The 23,680-nt window shown below is 31.2% G+C and overlaps 1 protein-coding gene across 1 annotated transcript in view; it reads left to right on the forward strand.

Annotated features, from left to right (window-relative positions):
* CNTN5 (contactin 5) overlaps nt 1–23,680 on the forward strand; it is a 508,562-nt gene that overhangs the window by 211,654 nt on the left and 273,228 nt on the right. Inside the window, exon 8 of the mRNA XM_011369440.1 lies at nt 15,674–15,855. Within this exon, the coding sequence (XP_011367742.1) occupies nt 15,674–15,855 (182 nt within the window). The remainder of the gene's footprint in view (nt 1–15,673; nt 15,856–23,680) is intronic.

The following is a 23,680-nucleotide window of genomic DNA, read 5'->3' on the forward strand; positions in this document are numbered from 1 at the left end:
AACTCAAATATGATCATCACATCCTGCTTAAAATACTTCAGTGATTTTCAGTAACTATCAGGAAAAGTTCAACCTCTTAAAATTACTTTTACGATACTTCATATTGCCTACCTCTTCAGTCTTTTCACTAGCCACTGCCAACCAAGCATGAACCATAGTGAATTTCTTTCAGTTCCTTAAATATATCATTTTCTCTCTTACCCCTATATGACAGCACATGCTATTAGCTCTTCTCTGAAGACTTTTGTTTCTGCTTGGATAACTCCTATTCATTCTTCAAGTCTGAACTTAATGTTACTTGCTTAAGGAAATATTCTCTGACCCCTACCATATTAGATTGGGTGATTCTATCTTTGTACTTCCTCTAACTCATGCCTATTATTCTTTAAGTCATTATATAACTAATTGTATGAAAGTTCCATATCTATCATGTTCACCATTATAAACCCCAAATCTACCACAAAGCCTAGCACATAATAGGCATGTCATGTGTAATCATTTAACGAATGAAAAAAATATGGCACCATTCCAGAAACTTCCTTCAGCTATCTGCAAACTTAGACTTGCTGTCCTATAATAAAGATAGTATGATAGATGATTCTTCTGAGACCTCATTTGGCTGGATGCAAGGATTTCTTTTAATTTGGAAGATAAGAATTACCTGGGCAGAACTACATGTGGAAAAGGAAGGCGTCCAATTCCCTATGTTTGGGATATGGGCTGGCCTTAGAATTGGCTGCTTTTCCTGTTCCATTACTTTTTTTTTTAATGTAAGAAAAACATTGGTAAAAATATGAAGGCCATACCAGGTCACGATCTTACAGAGATTACCAAGATTCCTTACCTAAATTTGATTCTTGCCTAAGATAATTAAAAGTGATAAAAATGACATAGTCTGAGCTATGACTCTTAGGTCCTAAGTAAAAATATCATGAATTAATATATCAGTCAAGAATCAGAAAGCAGAGAGATCTAAAACTTATATTTAAGTTAGATGCTGTTCATGTCTTCTCCCTAAATGCTAATTAATCAAATTATTTGGTGGCTGAAAGAGTGGTCTTTGCCCCAAGGATGAGACCCTCTTAAGAAAGATCTAGGCATCATTCTCAGTGCCCCTGAAAGCTTCCAAACTTTTACAAAGAAAACTTTTGTCTTCAATATTTTATATATTATGTAGCTAGCAGTGATCTCCCACATTAGCGGTTTTGTCATTCATTCATTCATTCATTCATTCATTTATAGATATAGAATCATACAAAAATACCATTGTATCAATAGCTTTTTTTATGATGGCTTTTTATGTACTTTCTTAGAGAAAAGTTATAAAACTTATTTTTTTTTCAGTTTCTATCTCATATATACAATGTTTCCTTCCTTTTGTGCAAGTCACAAAGGAGCCATAACTGTATATATTTTCGCATCAGATGTAAAATTCATATCTCACTTGTGACTTATGCAAGGAAAATAGGAAGCTCCATTAGACAGACCTACAATTTGTGTATGAATGGTGATTTGCAGTTGGGGAGTACTTTCCTTTGAAATCATTAAATCTTTACAGCTAAGTGTTCCTTCTGCCTTGACAGACTCTGTACATTATCTTATTATGTGTATAAAAATGATCTTTAAAAAATATCTTTAATGACTTCCACAATGGCTGAGTTCATCCAACACTTTTCTTTCTTTCTACAACTACATTTGGAAGCACTTTTTATTCTGTCACTTCAACAGCATACAACAAAAAGCTTGTGTCAGAATTTCAATGTGGCTTCATATAGTCTTTTACTGTCATTAACAGAGGATTTTTGAGCCAAATGAATAGTGCCATTCTCAGTATAATATTAGCTACAAAAAGCTTCTTTATCTTCTGTAAGTTGCATTGCTTATTTTACATGAAAATCAAATGTGTAGTTGTAGCAATATAATTTCAACAGACTAAAATAAGGAAAGTATAACTCTGCTCTGCCTTACTGTCAAAGCTGACATTTCTACTCATCCTTTTAGTGTAGTTAAAATCAGTTTTCTTTTTAAGCAACAACCCCATTTCAAGTTATTATTAAAAAGAAATTGACTTTAATATCATAACATCATATTAAGCAAATTAAATTAAAATAATATCATATTAAGCAAATTAAAATTTTGTTATAATCTTGGCTAATTTTTTAAATCCCATGTACTTACAGAAAATGACTGAATCATTCTCGATTACAAAACAATGATAAAAAGAAAATTTTAAAAATACAGTCTGCCTAGAGCTATTTACCTGCTGAAAATATTCTTTGAACCTGAAAAAGAAATACAATGTCAAGCAAAAAAAGAAACCTGAAAATTTATTGTAGTAGACAGCACCATAAAGAATATTAGCAGTGTGGAGTCCTCAAAAAATGAAAAATAGATCTACCATAAAACCTAGTAGTTCTGGGCATTTATTTGAAAAAAAAAAAAAAAAAGGAAAACACTAAGTTGAAAAGATATGCGCACCCCTAAGTTCATTGCAGCATTATTTACAATAGCCAAGATATAGAAGCAACCTAGGAATTCATCAATAGATGACTGGATAAAGAAGATGTGAGATATACATATAACAAATTATTACTCAACAATAAAAAGAACAAAATCCTGCCATTTGTGATGACTTGAATAGATCTAGAGAGTATTATGCTAATTAAAATAAGTCAGAGACAAATACTACATGATTTCACTTATACGTGAATTAAAAAAAAATCAAAACAAATGAACTAATAAAACAAAAACAGAATCATAGAAACAAGGGACAAACTGATGATTGCCAGAGGGGAGGTGAATGGAGGGATAGGTGAAAATGATGATATGAGAATATAGTCAATAATAGTGTGGTTAATTTACATGATGACAGATGGTTACTATATTTAGTGTGGTGAGCATATTGTACCATGAATAAATGTTGAATCATTATGTTGTACACTTGAAACTAATATAATATTACATACCAATTATACTTAAATTAAAAAAATGGGGGGTCTTTAGAAACATAGTGGAGTGAAAGACATCCCCAGATCTCTCCCCTTGACACAACAATAAACTGAACATCTAAAACTCAACAAAGAATACCCAAACTGCACACCAGCATGTCTGAGCATGGGATCTGCACATAAGAGTTACCACAGGTCAGAACTCTGGGTTTCGGGCAGTTGCCTAGGAGTAATAAAGAAGCCGCCTCTTGCAGCTGCCAGAGCTCCCTGCAGGAGAAGGAAGGTGTGGGAACTTCCCTAATCAGCCTGCCTGGAAGTGCTGAAACTTCTAGCAGCTGGCACCAAAGCCCAGTCATCAAGGCAGAAAGGAGAGAAGCGGGACAGGACCTCAGAGAAACAGTTGATTTTTACCAGTCCTGGTTGCAAAATGGAGGCTGAGCCACAGCTCCCAACTCCCAACCCAGAGGGCCCCTCCCCCCAAACCCTCCAAGACCGATCACCGTGGAACCCCCGGGGGATTGGAGCAAACACTACTGAAACTGTTAACACTGACGGGAATGAAACTGAGAGTAGCAAGTGTGATTAAACATCTACAAGAAAATAAAAAAGGTATTTATGCTTTATATAAAGCAGGGATCCAAGAGGCTTAGACGCCACCTACTGGAAGACAAAAGAAAAACACCTTCTTTGCAGCAGGCTAAAGAGAGACCTTTATATAATAAATCTTTCCGGAAAAACAACAGAATACACTTCCATTAATGCCCAGGTGCAGAAATAGTCCATTAAAAACCATGAACAACCAAGATGACAAGGCATCTCAGAAAGAAAGAGAAAAATCTCTAGAAAATAAGCATACAGACATAAAAATATGTGCCTTAAATGACAGAAATTCAGGATGATATTTCTAAAAAACTCAATGAGATCCAAAACAACTCAAGTCAAGAATTTCAGGAATTGAAAAACAACTAGATGAGCAGAACAAGGAGACTGAAACCCTCAAAAGGAACCAAATAGAACTTCCGAAGATGAAGAACACACTGTAAGAGTTGAAAAATTAAATAGCCAGCTTGGGAAATAGAGTCGACCAAATGAAGGAAAGGATCAGTGATATTGAAGATGGAAATCTAGAAATAAATCAGAAGAAAGAAGAGAAACCAAAGAATAAAAAATGATGAAAGAGAAATACAAGAACTAGCTGATACCATCAGGAGAGAAAACATAAGAATAATGGGCATTACCAAAGGCGAGGAAAAGGAGCAGGAACTAGAAAGCATTTTCAGAAAAATAGTGGATGAGAATTTCCAAAATCTAAGGAATGAGCTGGAAACTGGAATTCAAGAAGTCAACAGAACACTCAATTACTTCAACCCAAAAAGGCCTTCACCAAGACACATTGGATTAAAGTTATCAAAAATCAATGACAAAGAGTTCTCAGGGCAGTCAGGGAAATGAAGATAGTAACCTATAAAGGAAAACCCATTAGATTATCATCAGACTTCTCAGTGCAGACCTTACAAGCCAAAAAGGAATGGAATCAAATATTTAAACTATTAAGTGAAAGGAACTACCAGCCTAGAATAATGTATCCAGCTAAGCTCTCCTTTAGATATGAAGGAGAAATTAAGACTTTGCAGACATACAAAAATTGAGGGAATTCACTACAAGGCCTGCAGTACAGGAAATACTGAAAGGAGTCAGTTTACCTAAAACAAAATGACAAAAAAATGCAGATTATGCTAAAAATTCTTTAGGCTGAGGAAAAACTAATACTATTTGGAAACTCCAATTTCCACAAAGGAATAAAGAGCAAGAAATTTTTTTTTCTTAAATGTATGTAAATATAAAATATATTTGTTCTTTTACATTTCTGAAATTCTAATTTCACTTTTTTCTCTAAAAAAATAATAACAATGTGCTGGATGGTTTATGAAGTATATAGAAATAATTCATATGATAAGAATAGCACAAAAAATAGGAACGGAAACACATAAGCATAATATTATCTGATACATATTGCAAACCTTAGAACAACAATATACATATATACGTATACATATACATATGTGTGTGTGTGTGTACATATATATGTACATCTATATATCTAAAGGCTATAGCTAATAATCCAAAAGAGAACTTAATGAAATACTAAAAAACAAACAAACTAACAAAAAACTAGTAGAAAGTAAAGCAAGGCAAGAAAGCAAAAAAGGAGCAAAAACTGATGTGATAGATCAAAAATTAGTATATTAATGCTAGACTTAAACCCCACCACAGATAATTATATTAAATGGTTATTCAATAAAACACACAAAAGGCAGACATTGTTAGACTGTATGAAAAAGACTCTATAACATACCGTCTGCAAGAATCTACTTTTAATGTAAAAAAATGATATATACACGTGTGTGTATATACATATATTTTTTTAAAGTAAGAAGATAAAAAAAAGTACACCATATGAATGTCAATCATAAAAAAGTTGAAGGAACTACGTTAATATCAGACAAAGTATATTTTAGCATAAGAAGTGTTACATAAGATAAAGATAGACACTTTATAATAATAAAAAGGTAAATTTCTCAAGAAGACATTACAAATCCAAAATGTATAGGCAACTAATAACAGAGCTTTAAATTATATGAAGCAAAATCTGATAGTACTTAAAGGAGTAATGGACAAATTCACAAATTCGCAATTCTTTTCAAGTAGTTTATCAATTATAAGAACAAAAAGAGAATAAAGTACAGAAGACTTGAACACAATTATTAATCAGTTTGAACTAATTGATATTTAAGAACACTATACCTGCCAACTACAGAATATACAATTTTTTAAAAATCTGCACATTGAACGTTCACCAAGATAAACCGCATGCTGGGCCAAAAGCAAATATCTCTCATTATAAAAAGATTAAAAATTTATAGTATGTTTTTTAATTGCAACAGAAATAAATTATACATCAATAACAAAAGAATACTTGAAAATCACCAAATCTTTGGAAATTCAAAACACAACAATAATAAAATTGTCAAAGAAGAAATCACAAAGGAAATTAGAAAATATTTTGAACTGAATAATAATGAAAATACATGTTTGTGATACAGTTAAAGCAGTGCTTAGATATAAATTCATATCTTTAAAAAAAGAAAAATTAGAAAATTCATGACCTAAACTTTTACCTTAAAGAACTAGAAAAGTCAATTAACTTAAAGTCAAAGTTAATATAAGGAAAGAAAGATTAAATAGCAGAAATCAATAAAACTTAATTTGAACAGACAATGGGGAATAAAATGAAATCCAAAGCTGATTTTTTGAAAATATTAATAAAATTGATAAATATCAAAAAAGATGAGATAAAATTCAAATTATCAATAACAAGTATGATAGAGGAAACCACTATATTTCTATCCTAAGTCATTAAATGACAAGAAGGGAATGTTATTAATAACATTTAATTTTACAACTAAACCAAATAAATTTCTTAAAAGGCATAACTTTCATAACTGGCACAAAAAGAAATAGAAAATATGAATTGCCCCATATCTATTAATAAAATTGATTTTATAAATAAAAATTTCCCACTACAAAAATTTCAGACCAGAGAGATCACTAATGAATTCCACAACATAAGGAAGAAATTAAACATCATGACCAAGTGGAGTTTACCTCAGGAATGCAAAGTTAGTTTAACTTTTAAAAATCAATTAATGTAATTAGTCACATAAAAAGAATAAAAGAGAAGAATCTTATATTAACCTTAGTAAATGAGGCATATGACAATATTCAATACACATAATGAAAATATTCAATATACATAATGAAACTCAACAACATAAGGTTGGAGGGAAGTTTTCTCCACCAGAAAAAGGGCATCTACAAAAATCATTATTCAACATCATAAAAGAACAAAAGTTTTTCCTTTTTTTATCTCTCGTCACTTCTGTTCAACATTTACTGGGTTCCTCAATAGTAAAATAAGGTATGAAAAGAAATAAAACACCTTAGAGATAGGAAAGGAAGAAGTAAAACTGTCTCTGCAGATGCCATAAATATGTAAACTATCTTAAGGAATCTACCAAAAAAATCACTAAAATTAATATTTAGCAATGAACTAAACAAAATATGCACAAGACCTGTATACTGAGAAATTATATAACATTGCTGAGAAATGAAAATATATTTAAATAAATAAGGGGATATACCATTATAAAACTCAATAATGTTCATATGTCAGTTCTCCCCAAATTGATAAATTAATTCAACTTAATCCAGTCAAAATCTTGAGGACTTTATTTTTATAAGAGTTAGTTAGCAAGCTACTTCTAAAATTTACATTAAAATTCAAAGAATACCCAAAACAATTTGGTAGAAAATGAACAAATTTAGAAGATATACACACTTGATTTCAAGATTTCCTATAAAATTAATAATAATCAAGAAAGGGAGAAACTGGCATAAGACAGGTTTACAGATTAATGAAACTGAAGTAGTCCAGAAATAGACCCATACATATAAGGTCAATTAGTTTGTCACAAAAATGCCAAATAATTCAATGGGGAAAGTAATATTTTGAATAGTGTTGTAACGTATGAATATCCATGTTGAGTAAAATTGAACAGACTGACAGTAACAAATATTTTCAAGGATGTAGAACAGCTGGAAATTTCATACACCTTGCTAGTGGAGGTATAAAATTATATAATTACAAAGGAAAATAGTCTGCCAGTATATGGTTAAACATGTACCTCACATATATGGGTTATTCTACTTCTAATTATTTATTTACTCAAGAGAAATAAAAATGTGTCCACAAAAAACTTGAACATGAATGTACAAAGCAGTTTTATTCATAGTAACTTAAAACTGAAAACAAAATCAATGTCCAACAGTTAACAGGTGACTGGATAAACAAATTTGGCTTATCCATGTATTAGAATACTACTCAACAATTAAAAGGAATGAACTATTGATAATCCACAACAATACAGATGAATTTCATGAATCTTATGTTGAGAGAAAGAAGCCAGAGTCAAAAAAAAGCACAAATAGTATGATTCAATTTACTTAAGTCTAAAAAGGGCAAAAGTAATCTCAAAAAAAGGTTTATTTTAAAATATCACAATAAAAATATTGTACCTTATTACTTGTGGACTTGTGCAAGAGTTTTTCTAAGGAATATAATTAATGATTTCATTACATTACATTAGTGGTCTTCCAAATTACAGAATATGTAATTATTCTCATTTGTAAGTTGATTCCAATAGTTTTCCAAACTGGTTATACCAATATAAAACACCACCATGAGTGTATAAGACTTCTTATTGACTGATAACTAGATAACTATGCCTACAATTAGTATTTTCAGATTTCCCAAAGCACATTTTGTCAATTTTTAAGCACAAAATAGAATGTCATTATGCTCTTAATTTGCATTTAACCTGATTATTAAAGATATTAAATGTATTTTATATGTTTCTTGATTATTTTTGTTTCCTATTTTTTTGTTTTCATTTTTATAAATTGTTTTTCTTATGGAATTGTAGGAGTTCTTTAATCTATTAGTCTTTGCAGTTATTTATCTGGTGGTTTGACCTTATCATATTAGATCCTTTAATGAAAAGACTGTTAATATTAGCACAGTCAAAGCCATCAAAAATTTGTTATGGATAGCAATGTTTTACATCTTGTTTGAAAAATGAATCCTTCACTACAACAAAGACATAAAAACATTTTCCTATATTCTTTTCTACGATAGTTCCCATTGGTATCACCATTTACTCAGCAGACAAGGGAAAAGTGAAAAATAGAGGATCATATGGAAGATTTGGTATCTGGATGATGTTTGGTATCTTCTTCTTTCCATATTTTATTGGCCAGAACTCAATCACATGCCCCATAAGGATGCTGGAAAGTGGAGTCTAATTATATACCCAGGATAAAAGGAAAATATGGGTTTTGAACATTTAGCCAGTCTGTTCTTCCGATGAACATTTCAATTCCTACATATTGAATAAACTTACTCCCTCCCCAAGAGAGGCAAATGAAATCCTGTCTGGTCTCTGCATAAACTCAAGTTCAAGATTTCCAGGTATCCATCAGGCCCAGATATGGATCATCCTGATTCTATAACATATGAACTTAAAAGATAAGTTATGTAGCCTCACACAAAGGTAAAACAGGAATTATCCACAGAAAAATTATTCCATTCAGAAAAGAGAAGAATGGGAGACCCAAACCATTACAAATATGAAATTCTTCTGTATAAGCATTTATTTTTAAAGGCTAGTTCCCTTGTATGTAGAGGAGAGAGAGCAGGTTCTTGATTAGACAGTGATATTACTCTTTGGAAGAAATTGCCTTGTCTGTCCTCCAAGATATCTTGGCTCCACCCTCTGATTTTTTCCCTTTTTGTTTTACTCCATAACCACAACTGAAATGTGTATCGAGGAGCATTTCCTCCTTTGGGGCTATACAGATTTTGTAGATCAGATTCCTGTTGGTCTACATCTGAAAGACTATAATTGTTTTAAATTGCAAATATTCAAAGTTTTGTTGTCTTGAATTTAGACTCAGTTTTTCAGCAATGCAGTCATCTCATCATCTCAAACTCTAATTGGCTTCTGATCTGTTTGCTTGCACTCAATTCCATGTACTAGTCATTTCACTTATTCCTTAAAAATAGTCATTAAATCCCCATGCCTTTTTTTTCTCAATGCAATGGCAGCTATCTTGAGGTCATCAGGTTTGGTTAGCCATGGGATTGATTCTTAATGAAACCCTATTACTCTATGATTTTTTATTCTTATTTCCCACTGTCTGGGATCTAGAAAAAGTTATATTTTCCAACTGTATTCGATATGTATTACCACAATAATGCTTCCAAAGAGGCCCTGGGCATTGATATCAACCTAAGCAACAGAGAAGGAGTAGAGGAGTCACAGATTTGGGAGGTCAATTTTGCTGCTTTTCATGGCCAGAAATCAGCCTAATGTCATGCCTATTTGCATGTAGAAAAAGCAAATGTGTGCCCAGAAGAAAAAAGAAATGGATTTTGGGGAGAGCAGAGCTTTCCAGTCTTTGCCGTGCCCTCCGTTTGTTTGAAAAATTATTCTCTTTCCTATTTTTTTTATTGGTCACCCTATTAATTTTATCATGCATTCTTAAAATCTAAAGTTCATTGATATTTTAAATGTTCTCCCTCAAAATAAAATAACTTTAGGACATGGTAACTATATTCATTCCTTCTTTTTAATGACTTGCTCTTTTTGATTAGTATTTTAGTTTTGTCCCTTTTCATATGTCCACATTGTCATCATTGTTATTGTTATTATTATTATTATTATTATTATTATTATTATTTTAGTAGTATATATTTTCATTACCTTTCTTTTTTGCATCTTAATCTACCTTTCTGGAGTTATTTTCCTTTTTTTTTTCTGAAATACATATATCTTTCAATGATAGTCTGGTGGTGATAAACCTGTTTAGTGTTTGTAGATTTGATATCTTTATTTCCTTTTCACTTCTAAAAGGTAGTTTACTATATACAAAATTCTAGGTTTATAGTTTTCTTTTTTTCTTCTAAGCACATTAGATATAACTATTCCAACATCTTCTTCTGCTTCCATTGTTGCTGTTGGAAAGCCAGTGGACATTTAAATCATTGTGGGATTTTTTGTTTGTTTGTTTATAGATAATATGTCTTCCCTCTCTGGCTATTCCTAATATTTGTCATTGGTGTTCTGTGGCCTAAATTATACTTAGTATATGCAGATCCTCCTTGACTTCCGGTGGGAGAACCTCCCAATAACCCATTGTAAATTGAAAATATAAGACAGAAAAGCATTTAATACACCCAAAGCATTTAATACACCAAACATCATAGCTTAGACTAGCCTACCTTAAACATGCTCAGAACACAATATCCAAAAAACACTGGCAACACAGTACACTGTAGAGTAGCAGCCGTTTTTCCTCATGATCGTGCACTTAACTGGGATCTGCAGCTCACTGCTGCTGCCCAGCATCCTGAGAGAGTACGGTACTGCATTTCACTAATTTGGTGAAAGGTCAAAATTCAAAACTTGAAGTATGGTATGTGTTTTGCTTTTGTGCCATTTTGAAGTTGAAAAATCATTTAAAGTCAAACCATCGTAAGTCAGGGACTGTCTGTATTGTGTTTCCTTTACTTATGAATTCATTTCCTTCATCATTTTGGGAAAACTTTATTCCATTTTCTTTTTAGATATTAAATAGTCCTCTCTAGTCTCAGTCTCTCACTTTTCTCCTCTCACTCTTTTTCTTATAGTCTCTGTCTAGATGGTGTCTAGACACCATCTTTAAGAAAATATTTTATTCAGCTATGTCCAATTTGATGTCTAACCCTCTATTAAGTTTTATATTTATACTTTTATATTTTTAATTGTGAATTTATATTCTATTTTTTAATCTGCACAGTTACTTTTATAGTCATATCTTCTTTAGTCATTTTTTATTCTATGATTATTTTTATTCCAAAGTTTATTTCAATTAACATTTAATATGAAATTATGTATTTTTCTATATTTTATAATTTTAAAATGATTGAATAATTATTATCAATTGGAACAACAAAATTAAAAAGTCAAATTCTACCATTAAAAGACAAAACTTTGCAGATATGAGTCAAAAGTTAAATCTATCATTTAGAGGAATTAGATCAAAACAAAGTGACACACCACGAAAAAAGGAAAGAAATGAAAGAAAGAAAGAAAGAAAGAAAGAAAGAAAGAAAGAAAGAAAGAAAGAAAGAAAGAGAAAGAAAGAAAGTTAAGAGGATTAATAGGATAAAAGATTATTTAAAGCAAAAATATTAATAAATTAGAAAGAGGATCATTTTATTTTGATAAAGATTAAAACACCAAAAATTTATTAACTTTTATGAACATTTATTTGCAGAGAAAAAGTTAATCAAAATACAAAATGAAATTTTTGAAATATAAGAACATACTAGTAATAATGATAACAGTGAAAAATTTAACACACCTCTCTTAGTCTAACAAATAACTTGGACAAAAATGAAAAAGGATATAGAGCAGTAGTTTTCTAATACACTCTGTGAAGTAGAGAGATAAGCAGGTAAACTCTAGAACCCTCATTTCTACTTCAAGCAGACTAGCTTTGCTTTTAACTGTTGTTTTCTTTCTTTTCTTTTTTTAGTATACAAATGTTCCATAAGAGCTGTGATTTGATAAAAGTTAAATTGCTTTAAAATTATGAAAAAGTAAAAATAATGTTTGCATTACACGATTAACAAAAACTGCCTAAAAGATACTTTTTAAACTTTTATCATAAATAAAATATACCTTTTTTCTCAATAGACATGTAACTTTCACAAAAAAATTGATTCTATATTTAACTACAAAGATTAATTCAATAAGTTTCCCCCAAAAAGAAACTATACAAGTCACTATCTCTACATATCAAAATATATGGCATGTGCCTACATCTAATAGAAGAAGAAAAGACAATAATATGCTTTTATTATTAACCATAAATAGTAACTATATTGATCATTCAGCTCAAAAATTAGAGTAGAATATAAATGTACCAATCACGAAAGAGGATTAAAAAATTAAAAAACAGATTCATTAATTATAACAAAAAGTAGTAATAAATGCTCAAAATGCTTATTTGAAAAACCAATAAAAAGACAAATACTTGACAAAACTCGTCATTTAAAAATCATTATAGCTAAAATTTATTGAGTCCTCACTCTTCATGTATTTTGCTAAGCAATTTAGAAGAGCTTAGTTCACTTAATCCTCAAACAATATTATGCAAATCTTCCATTCATTTATTTCATAAACATTTATTAAGTATTAACTAATGCCCAGCACTCTGTGAGACACTAGACATACTGCTAAACAAGAGAAATTGTGTCATTACTCTCAAGATATTTGCAGTTTGAAGGAAAAAATAAATATCTCCATTGAACAAAATGCATAGAATTTAGATAACTTTCCTAAGGACACATAGCATCTTTGTGTTGGAATTTTAGTTTATCTAAATTGTATTCCTTGAAGGCCTATGCTTCTAACTAAACTGCAATGCTACAAAACGGGGAAAAAAGATTTAACAGTTACCATTTCTATAACTTTAAACAATTACTATTTATATAACTCATTGCTGAAACATAGAAATTATGGATGAAATAGTTGATTTTCTAGGGAAACATGAATTGCCAAAGATGATGCAAGTAGATATTTAAAAACAACACAATTAAAGAAAACATGGATGAAATTGAAAGCACTGTAAAAACATAAAAATAAAAAAAGCTAACTCTGTTGATATTGACAGAATCGGGTGACTTTTTGTGAGAGGCTATCAGTATTCTAAGGAATGTATAATTTCTCTACTATTTAAGCTATCAAAATAGAAGATAGATATAGTCTGGCATGCTTATCAAGCTATCATTCATAACTGTGATACCTAATCTGTCAAAGCTAGCTTGTAAACAAACCAACCAACAGCTCATTAATAAATAAGCACACATACATACCAACAAACCCAATAAGCTACAGACAATCTCATCTTTGAATATAGGTACAAAAAATGTTAACTTTAAATCAAAAATAAATTAATTTTCACACATGTTCAAAGAATGATATGCCATGCCAACTTAAGGGTTACTACAAAATGCAAGGTTCGATTTTCCTGGATGTTGTATATATGCACCTAAACAAGCAAAAACTGTCAACTCTAATACAACAATTTCAATTCTATGTTTTATTCCTAAGGAATAAATAAGAAAAGTGTTAAAAAATACACAAAATGTTTATTATAGCATTGTTTATAGTAGTGCATAGTACTATTATTCCTATAAGGAAATTAGAGAAAAATATCCTATGCTTAGCAATTATAATCTATGGTAGAATGTTACAAGAGATGCAAATAGTATATACAAAGCACTTTATTATTTAAAAGGAAAAAACTAAATCCCAGCAGACTACACAAATAAAGAAAAACTTTGCTAAAGAGGAGGCATTGAGAATGGGTCTCAATGGATTAGTAGGATTTTAACAGATATGATTGGAAACATACCTTTCCAGGTCAGGAGATATGGAAGGAAGTAGTGAGAAATCAAACTGAAAAGGAAGACTAGGTCCAGACCATAAAGTGCATTAAATATAGATAGTAATAAATAAATCAGTGGAACAGAACTGAGAATCCTAAAACAGATTCAAGTATGTGAGAACGAATTAAATGACAAAAACAACATTCTAAATATTGTGGAAAAGGGATTTTTATTTTCAATGATGCCGAAACAATTAGTTGCATGCCCTATCTCACACTAAAAACAAGAATATTGTTCAAACGGATTAAAGATACAACAGTTAAAAAATAATAAAAAATATACTACTAGAAATACTGCAGAAAATGTGGACATAAACTTGAGTTTACAGATAATTTTATAAATAAAAATTTAGAAATCAAGAAGGAAATCAGATGTTTGTTTTTCCCAAAAATGTTTATAAAACTGTATCCCAGATGCCATCATAAACAAACAATACACTGAGGAAGAATTCTTCTGAGAAACAAAGTTTTAATGGTTCTAATACACAAAGAACTCTAAGAAAATTAATTTAAACAATGCAAACAGGCAAATAGATAAAAGAAAAAATTAGAAAAACAACATAAGCTAACATTCCATAAAAGCAGATGCAAATGGACAATAAATTATGAAATAATGTTCAACTATCTGAGAATTCAGAAAAAAATATTAATTAAAGTGGCAAATGTCATTTTTTACTTTTCAGTACTGATAAAAATTAATCACATAAAATGGTGGCAAGGATATGGAGAAACAGTCTCATATATTACTGATAGATGTGGAAACTGCCACTATATTATTGAAAAACAATCTGGCAGTACTTATTAAAATGAAAAATGTACATGCCCTTTGATTCATCAATTCCACTTCTGTGAATGTCTTCTGTAGAAAAGAAAAGCAATACTACATGATATATGTGCAATGTTGTTTATAGCAATATTGTTTCTTAGTGAAAAAAATTTTTTTAAAACTGAGACTATACTGAATGTCTAACTATAGGGGATGGTTGATTAAATTCTGCTACAGCTATACAATGGAATGATATTCACATATTAACCAGAATGTCATGAGTTGATCTTGGATATGAGCTTTTAATAATAATAGTAAATATCATATATATTAGTTACATTTTTTTTAAAGAAAATAAAAACTCATCGTATGTGTGTATATATGCATTATAATGACAAGGTGAGAGATTACATGCAAACTGTACTCGTTGCAGAAAGAATATATTTGCAGGAATGGGGGCAAAAATATTTCTTAATTCACTTAGTTCACAACTTCTTTGATTCCTGGCAATAGGTATTTATTACTTTTGTAATTTAACCAATCTTTTACTTTAACCCTTTAAACAATCTTACAAAGTTTTTAAAAATAAAGTATAATGTAATAAAATATCTAAAATATTATCTCTGAATTGCTTTCCTGAAATATGAAAGAAAAGGAAACTGTCTTCTTTGTAGTCAAACTACTTATGAGACGACCTGCATGGAAAGTGAAGTATATCAACCAGCACATGATCCTTAATTGTGATTACACTTCATTGCACTCAGCCTATTAAGTGCTTAAATTACCAGACAACAGAATCTATGTTCCTAAAGTAAATTAATGATGTTTTTCCTCCTTATCGTAGCCCAGTTCCAACAATCACATGGATGAAGGTTAATGGTTATATTCCTAGTAAGGCACGTCTGCGGAAATCTCAGGCGGTGCTGGAAATACCTAACGTGCAGCTGGATGACGCAGGCACGTATGAGTGCAGAGCTGAAAACTCACGTGGAAAAAATTCCTTTCGTGGACAATTACAAGTATACAGTAAGTATTATAAGCAAAGCATGATGCTCTAGTCTCAAGAGTCAAACTGACAATGCAGATTACTTTAAATGTTGTTTCTTAGGCACATAAAAACCAAATTACAATTAATAATCATACTTCTTTGGTACAGTAAAGCATCATGTAAAATTATGAAGACACATGCTTTAAATTAAAAATGAATGTGTAATTATCAGTTTCTTTATACAGTATAGAGAGTTGATATTTGTAAAACTGAGATATTCCCCTGGCACCAAAACTAACCTTTGGATCAGTTAAAAATCTTGTAAACTTTATTAACTTATTCTTGCCCTTGGCCTGAATCAGGAGTCACAATATATTACCCATGAACCAAATCCTGCTCAGCTGTCTTTTTTTGGGGGGAAGGGGAAATACAAGTTTACTGAAACGCAACCACATCCATTTATTTACATATTGTCTATGTCAGGTTTTGCACTGCTGTGGCAAATTTAAGTAGTTGAGACACAGACCAGCTGACACAAAGCCTAAAATATTTGCTATCAGATACTTTATAGAAAAACTTTACTGACCTCTGGCTTAAATTCATTCATTTGTTGACAAATAGCCTCTACAGCCTACAAATGTTTATATTATCCAAAAATGCCAAAGAGCCAACCAGGTTGTGTATAAGAATTGGGAAAACCTACTTCACAAATATCTAAATCTCCTCTGTATGTCTAAGGATCCCAAATTGCATCTACTTTTCATATGTGCTTTTTTTATAACAGACATTATCAATAATGGGTAAGTGATATGATTCTTATGTCTCAGACAAAGACACTAAAAAAGAGAGGAAAATAATAATCCAGAGCATTGATATAAGTAAATACAGATGCTTCCAATATGAAATTATCCAAATTGCATATTTGGCTGAACCTGCTAAACAACTATGGCTGTCACTGTATCTCAAGATCAGTTTTTCTAAAAAGCTTAATGTTCTTCACAAGGACTCTTAAAGAGTATTTTGAAATATTAATATCTGAAGTCAGTCTGTTTTTCTTTCATTATCTCTAGTAACACCTTTAGGAATTCAGTACTCATCAAATTGACTATGTCATGCACATTTTATTCATTCATTCACTAAGTCAATTAATGTTTATTAAGTGCCTATTACTGCTCTATATGCTAGCAATAGAGCTTTGAAGAAACTCATGATCCTTTGGATTAAATGAAAAGCAAGCTCTACATTTGAGAAGAGAGCATGGCATCTGCCGTGATAAACGCATATGCAAAGGATTTGGGGAGCGTAATCCTACTGAGATGATTTAGGGAAAAGTTTCCAGAGGATTTGTACCTTTAAAGTCTAAACAGAGAAGCATCCTGGAAGAAACATAAAGTAATTTAGAAGTTTGTAAGATGGAAGCACCAGCATTGGTTTGGTTATTTTTAGGCCATGAATATTATATTTGGATTAAATCCACAAGGCAAACTGTTCACAGTTTCTAACATCATTAAGTCAATTTCTCTAGCCATAGAGGAAAAAGCTGTTACTTTTATACTCTGAGGAACAGTGGCTAACATTCAAATACATTATGTCTCTTTATCCTCACAGTGATAGTGATGATACAAATCTGATACTGAAAGATTGATACAGTTCAACTACTGTTTTGCTGCTCAAAACCACACACACACACACACACACACACACAAATGTAAGGAGTCCCTGTTATTCTTAAGGCTATTTGAGAAAAGTCCCAAATCTTTCTGTGTTGTGAAGAATGGCCTATACCTAAATAATAATTAGATTTACAGTCTGGGACAGAAGCTCCTATAGGGCACTATTCTACTTGCCCTCCTTCCCACTTGGACTACTTGATTCATTGGTGGTAGCAATCATTGCCAAGAAAAGTAGAAAAATATTTGCTTTCACTCAATATTACTGGTGCACCTTCTGGTGAGAGGATATGCTACTAAGAAACAACTGTGGATTCTCTTTGTCATGCACAATTAGATGTACACTATAGGCCAAACTAGGTAAGGACAAACCTGCCCAAAGCATGCATCTCTTTGAATGGAAAATAATGAAGATTGTTAACTAGAAAAAGAAACCGGTCCAGCTAGTTACTTAGGCATATATTTCTGACAGTGTGGGAAGGTAACTTAGAAGACTGTGGCCTTTCACTGTAGCCCATGTTTAGGGTGGTTTCCTGCCCTGCTCCTGATTTGCCCTGGATAGTCCCAGATTATGTCTATTGTCCTGGGACAGTTATGAATAATGCCCTATTTCACTTTCAGAAGTATCTTGGTTATTACATATTCACTCAACTCTTGTACTTTTTAAACTGTTGTGTTTAACATGAGGGCTTTTCTCCCCCACGCATCAAATTCTGTAGAATGTAGAAAAATCTTGGCTAATATTTCCACCTGACTGGCAGTAGATACAGATAGCAGGATGCATAAATGTTCCATTGTATCCATAGTTTGTGTTTATAATCTTCTCTCAGGATGCATTTCTGTTGGAAGCTCTGTAACCTGAGTTTTGCATGTTGGAAGGAGTAGAGGCTGACACTTTTTATCTAAATAATCAATATTCATAGAGTATTGAAAGCATAGTCTTTCTTGTAGCTCACTTTCCTTTTGAAAGTATAATTATGGGAATGTTTTTCATATTCGGTTTAGATTCAAAAGATGAACCAAGGTTCTAAGGCAACCTTTTTTGTATTATTTTTTTGGTTAAATCATTAAAAATGCTAATATAGGTGGTAGGTTTAAATTTAGATCACATATTTTATTGTTTATAACTCAGAATCTGTATTATTAACATACAATAAATGATATAGCATAAGTAAAGGTGTTCATAACACAAATCAATTTTAAAATAATACTCATAAAAAGGAATAAACTAGCAAAAAAATTAAAACACAAAGTTTTGGTAATAATTTGAACCTTAGAATAAACTGTATATTTATTCGATTGAATATACATATCATTTAGACTATAGAGTAATTTTATGGATGAAATAATTTTTTTGATCATTTCTGTCTCCTCTAATTTCTGATGATTAATCAAAAAAGAACTTGTTTTAACTACTTACACAAAATTTTTAGTCTTTATAATTCTAATATAAATTGACTCTTGCTTGGTAAGGTTCTCATTCAAAATGAAAAGACAGAATGAAAGAATGAGAAAACAAAAGGAAGAAAGGAGGGAAGGAAAAGAGGAAGGCAGGCAGCATGTTCATACATTTTTAAGCAGTTTTATATATAAGGAGCTCTCATAATAGGAGGTATTTTGTTTACAGAAAAATCTTATTATATAAAGATATGTGATCTATAAATTTAAACATATATCACATATCCCAACTAGTAATTTGTCACCCTATATAGCAAGGATACTGTCACTGTGATTGCTGAATAGTTTATACTTATTATTTAGACTAGAAATATATCAGTATTAAAAAATACCTGTTACCAAGATGCTTAAAAGAAAATTACATTGCATTGTACTAAATATCCGACAAGGTTTCTATTTTCAGCGCAGTGTAGTATTATAGGTTTGTTTTGCTTTTTGTTTTGCTGTAAAATCTCTGGAAAGTATCCTCACAAATTTTAATAACTTCCAGTGTTTGCAAATTTGTTTACATGTAAGCTTTTTCCAGACGAAGACTATTTTTTGTTTTCTAATTATTCTTATTTTCCAGCAGTAAGCATTATACTCAGGACAATTTTTATTATAAGTCTATGCTTATTATAAAGATTAATGCTTAGATATGTACACCATTCTTCAAGGTACACTGTAAAGAATAGATGGATTTTAGGAGACTAAAGAACTAACAGAGGGAACAAATAGCTGCCAAGAGCTTATGGTTTAGACTCTACTATAGTATTAGGTACTTTATGTAATATTAACCCACAATAGCTATTAGGAATTAATTTTCCTGCTTGACAGATTGGGAAGTTAAGGCCTGGAAAGGTTAAGGAGCTTATTACTGAAGGTCCAAATAATAATAAGCAGTAGAACCAGATTCCAACTTAAAACTAGCAATGACACCAGAAATCAAACCCCAACTATAGGATGCTACCTCTCAGTGAAATATTGAGGCCATGAGCTAAGGCATGGTTGAGAAAGGAATGGAGAATAGTTAATTCCTATTTACTCATCTGTTATTAAATTGTTTGATACATTAAATCCTTGTCATTAGTTCTTACTCTCTATTTTTCTTTTCTTCCAAATTGTGTTTTTATATATTAGGCATGATTTTTAAAGATGTTTTAGCTATTAAAATACATTAAAGTTTTGCCATAGAAAATAATATAAAGTTGTAGACTTCTAGTTAATAATTTAATCCATAAAGAAAATGTTTTCAATTCATCTTTGGAGAACATTTCTCACCTTGAGTTCTGGTGTTATGAAAATCATACCATATATATTCATAGTTGATAAAAAATAAAGTTCCAGTTATCAGCCCATTTAAATAAGAATTACCACCTACAACTTACAGATGAGACACATTACAGTTAAATAACTCATTCTTGATGACATATTAGAGCAAGGGCATGGTAACAATGGGATTTGAACCTACATTTACCCCCAACTTTGTAATCTTTCCAGTATACCATGTTACCTCTCACTGGTCCACAGCTGAGAGTCATAATATTGAAAATGATCTATGTGGATAAAATATGTTGACTTCTCAACACTTAAGAGTACAGGAGCAATGAAGGAGGCCAATAACAAGTAGCATGTAACAACAGATTTTCAAAGTTTCTAATGGCAAGAGATAATAAGCAAGATTTCCTTTATGCACATCTGCTTAGAGTTTTAAAAAGTGTAACCTGGAGACCGATCTGAAGCTCAAATGTATTACATAAGTAGTTGCCAATATATAGTGCACCTGGTGAGAGTATGATAGCTTCTGGGTTTAAGGTGCCATATGTGTCTTAAATTTTTTACACACTGAAATAGGTGGCCTGACAAAAGCTAGATAAAAGAGGTTACCAGTTTTCAAAAAAAAAAAAAATTCTGGTGGCAGTGTAATAGGTCATTTTTATTTGTAGAATTGTTGGTAAAGTGAATTTGAATATTATTTTAATTGCATTTGTCTCATCCGTTAAATTTTGAGCAGACAGTAAGTAAACATTGTAGCATATTTATCTTTGTATTCTCAGTGCTAATCATTGCACCAATAGTGATGTCTAATAAGTACTTGAAGAATAAAGGAAAGCAAGAATTATTTCTTTTTAATTTTATTGATCACTTGTTGAATTTATGACAAATTCATTTTGGAGTCAGAACTTTAAATTAGGCCATTAGTACAGAGTAATCCAAAAAATATGTTTGAAGAAACATTAGTTTGATTTCTAGTTTTTTGCTTTTCCATATGATGCAATCGGTTTTTAAAAGTTTTTTTTCCTAATTTTTCATTTTAGCAACTTTTTAAGATTTTTTTCAATTTCTTTTTAACTCCCACAAGCTGCATATCCCAGCACTAGTTGTAGTATATTAAGACACATATCAAATACAACTAACCAATATCCTGTAATCAACTATTATATGTAGGTCAGTGCTATGTCTAAAGTAAATATATATGTTATGTCAGCTCTATTCTTGATGATCTAACTAGCTGGGATGTCAAACAATAACTAAAATATTCAATAACAGTATGTCAGCAACAGAAGAGGGGTAAAAGCTACTATGTGATTATATCCAAGTGAATAAGAACTATAGATGTCCAGAGAGGAACAGATGACTCCCCTTTAAGGTTAGGTTTAACAAACCTTATATAACTAGACTAAAGCTTCAATTATGAGTAGAATTAAAAGAGACAGAGAAGTAGAACATTCCACATGTATTGAACAATCTGAAGAAGATGCAGCCTGTGTCTGGAACACAGCAAACCTGTCTACTTGGATTACAAGGGTCATGTATAGTTATGAAGCAGAGTAGGAAAGTTTATAAAAAGTCCAAAGGAGGAAACAGAGTTTAATGTTGCTTTTGTATCTCATCATTTCTATCAGTATTTTTAGTGTAGATGACTACAAAGAGACTGATTTTGGGAGCCAGGCACAAAAATTAGGATCAATATTTAAAGCTCCCCCTGGTAGACTGTTGAATGATAGATTCCAGGCTTAAAGTTGAATTACAGTGTATTCAAAAGCCTACAAATCCTGACTATGCCAAGGTAAGGCTCTTAAAGACTGGGATATGTTGGCTGGAAGACCGATGAGCTACTAAAAACAAAGTTCCCATTTACAGACAACTAGTTATGCAGCAAATGCTTCCAATTCATTTTTCAATATTTCAAAATAGGATGTAAGAAATATATGCTCCCGGGAGTCAGAAATATCTGACTTCGAAAGTGGTTTCTGTCCCTTACTATGTGCCTTTGGGTAAATTTTCTTAACCTCTCTGAGCCAACGTTTCCTGATTCATAAAATGAAATGTTTGTTTTCAGGGTCAATGTTACAGGGATCAATTGATAACTGAGTTCAGTGTTTAGGATTAACATTTAATAAATGACAGTTTCTTCTCTCTTGCTCTTTCTCCTTCCTTCTAAACTGGCTTAGGTTTTGGACATCTGCTGTCCCTTTAGACCCACTGATATCCATGTGCAATTTCCTTCAGCATATCTTCTTTCCTTTCTCATACTATCCTTTCCTTTCTTATGCTATGCTATGACTTTACAACTCCTTTACCACAGTATAAACTTCTTAAATATAATATATATGTGTTCTATATCCCTAATAGCCTCTAAGATTGACCAAGGACTTAAATGAGGTGAATGAATCAATGACCAAAGTCCTCACTAGCACAAAGTAAAATATTTTATAGATTTATGGCAAAAAATGTTGCTAAAAATAACCAATTGTTCAATATTTTTTTCATATTTATTTTAATTGTTTAAAATAGAATACTTATGGACTAAGGGTCACTTGTTTTCAGTGTTTTTATTTTAAGTATCAGCCAATGGAGGAAAGACTCCAGCCTCTATTTTATATATTTGATATAATCACATTATATCTTCTTTTCTAACTTATAAAGTTTATTTTAACTACTTTCCAATATGTTACTTAAAATTTGATTACATCAAATGAAATACATCTGTACACACTCACTATAAGATAACTACATAATATACACAGGTAAAGATGCAAGTTTTGAGATGTATCTAGATAACACCGGTTGTTAAAAGACTAAAATCATTCCAAAAGATACTATTCATGCATTTCTGTTGAGGCAGAAGTTGGTCTCAGGGTGCAGTCTATAAAAATCCATAAGTAAGACTCAAGAGTTAAGTAGATTAATTTGATTAGGGTCAGACTCAACATTTCTAAAACAAAAACAAACGAATTTCAGGATAAACAAAGAAGGAAGGCATACTTCACAAAAGCTGAATTTAATGTAGTCTTTCATTCAGATGCTTCATTTTCACATTTTCAATAGTGTTCCTATAACATAAATTACCTTTATATTGAATGTTCTTCCACATTTATTTTGCAAATAGTTATGTTGCAGGTCATTTATTGGCTACAAGTAAATATAGTACAAAATCGTAACAAAAAGAGTATAAAACGCCAATCTAAAAAAGCAGTCTGTTTAAAAGCAGATATGACATAATTCTTGTTTTATTTCTAATGAATTATTCAGCAGAATGATTTTTTTTCTAGATTTTGACCGTACACAATTCTTTAGAGCAGTGAAAACTATCTTGTCATAAAACAAGCAACCTCTGCTAGCTTATAATATCAGAAACGTCATCATTGACAAACACAGAAAGGTGGAAGTTTTCATCTGATACTGAAAGATTGATACAGTTCAACTACTGTTTTGCTGCTCAAAACCACACACACACACACACACACACACA

The sequence above is a fragment of the Pteropus vampyrus genome, unplaced genomic scaffold, assembly GCF_000151845.1.
Source record: "Pteropus vampyrus isolate Shadow unplaced genomic scaffold, Pvam_2.0 Scaffold148, whole genome shotgun sequence".
NCBI lineage: Eukaryota > Metazoa > Chordata > Mammalia > Chiroptera > Pteropodidae > Pteropus > Pteropus vampyrus.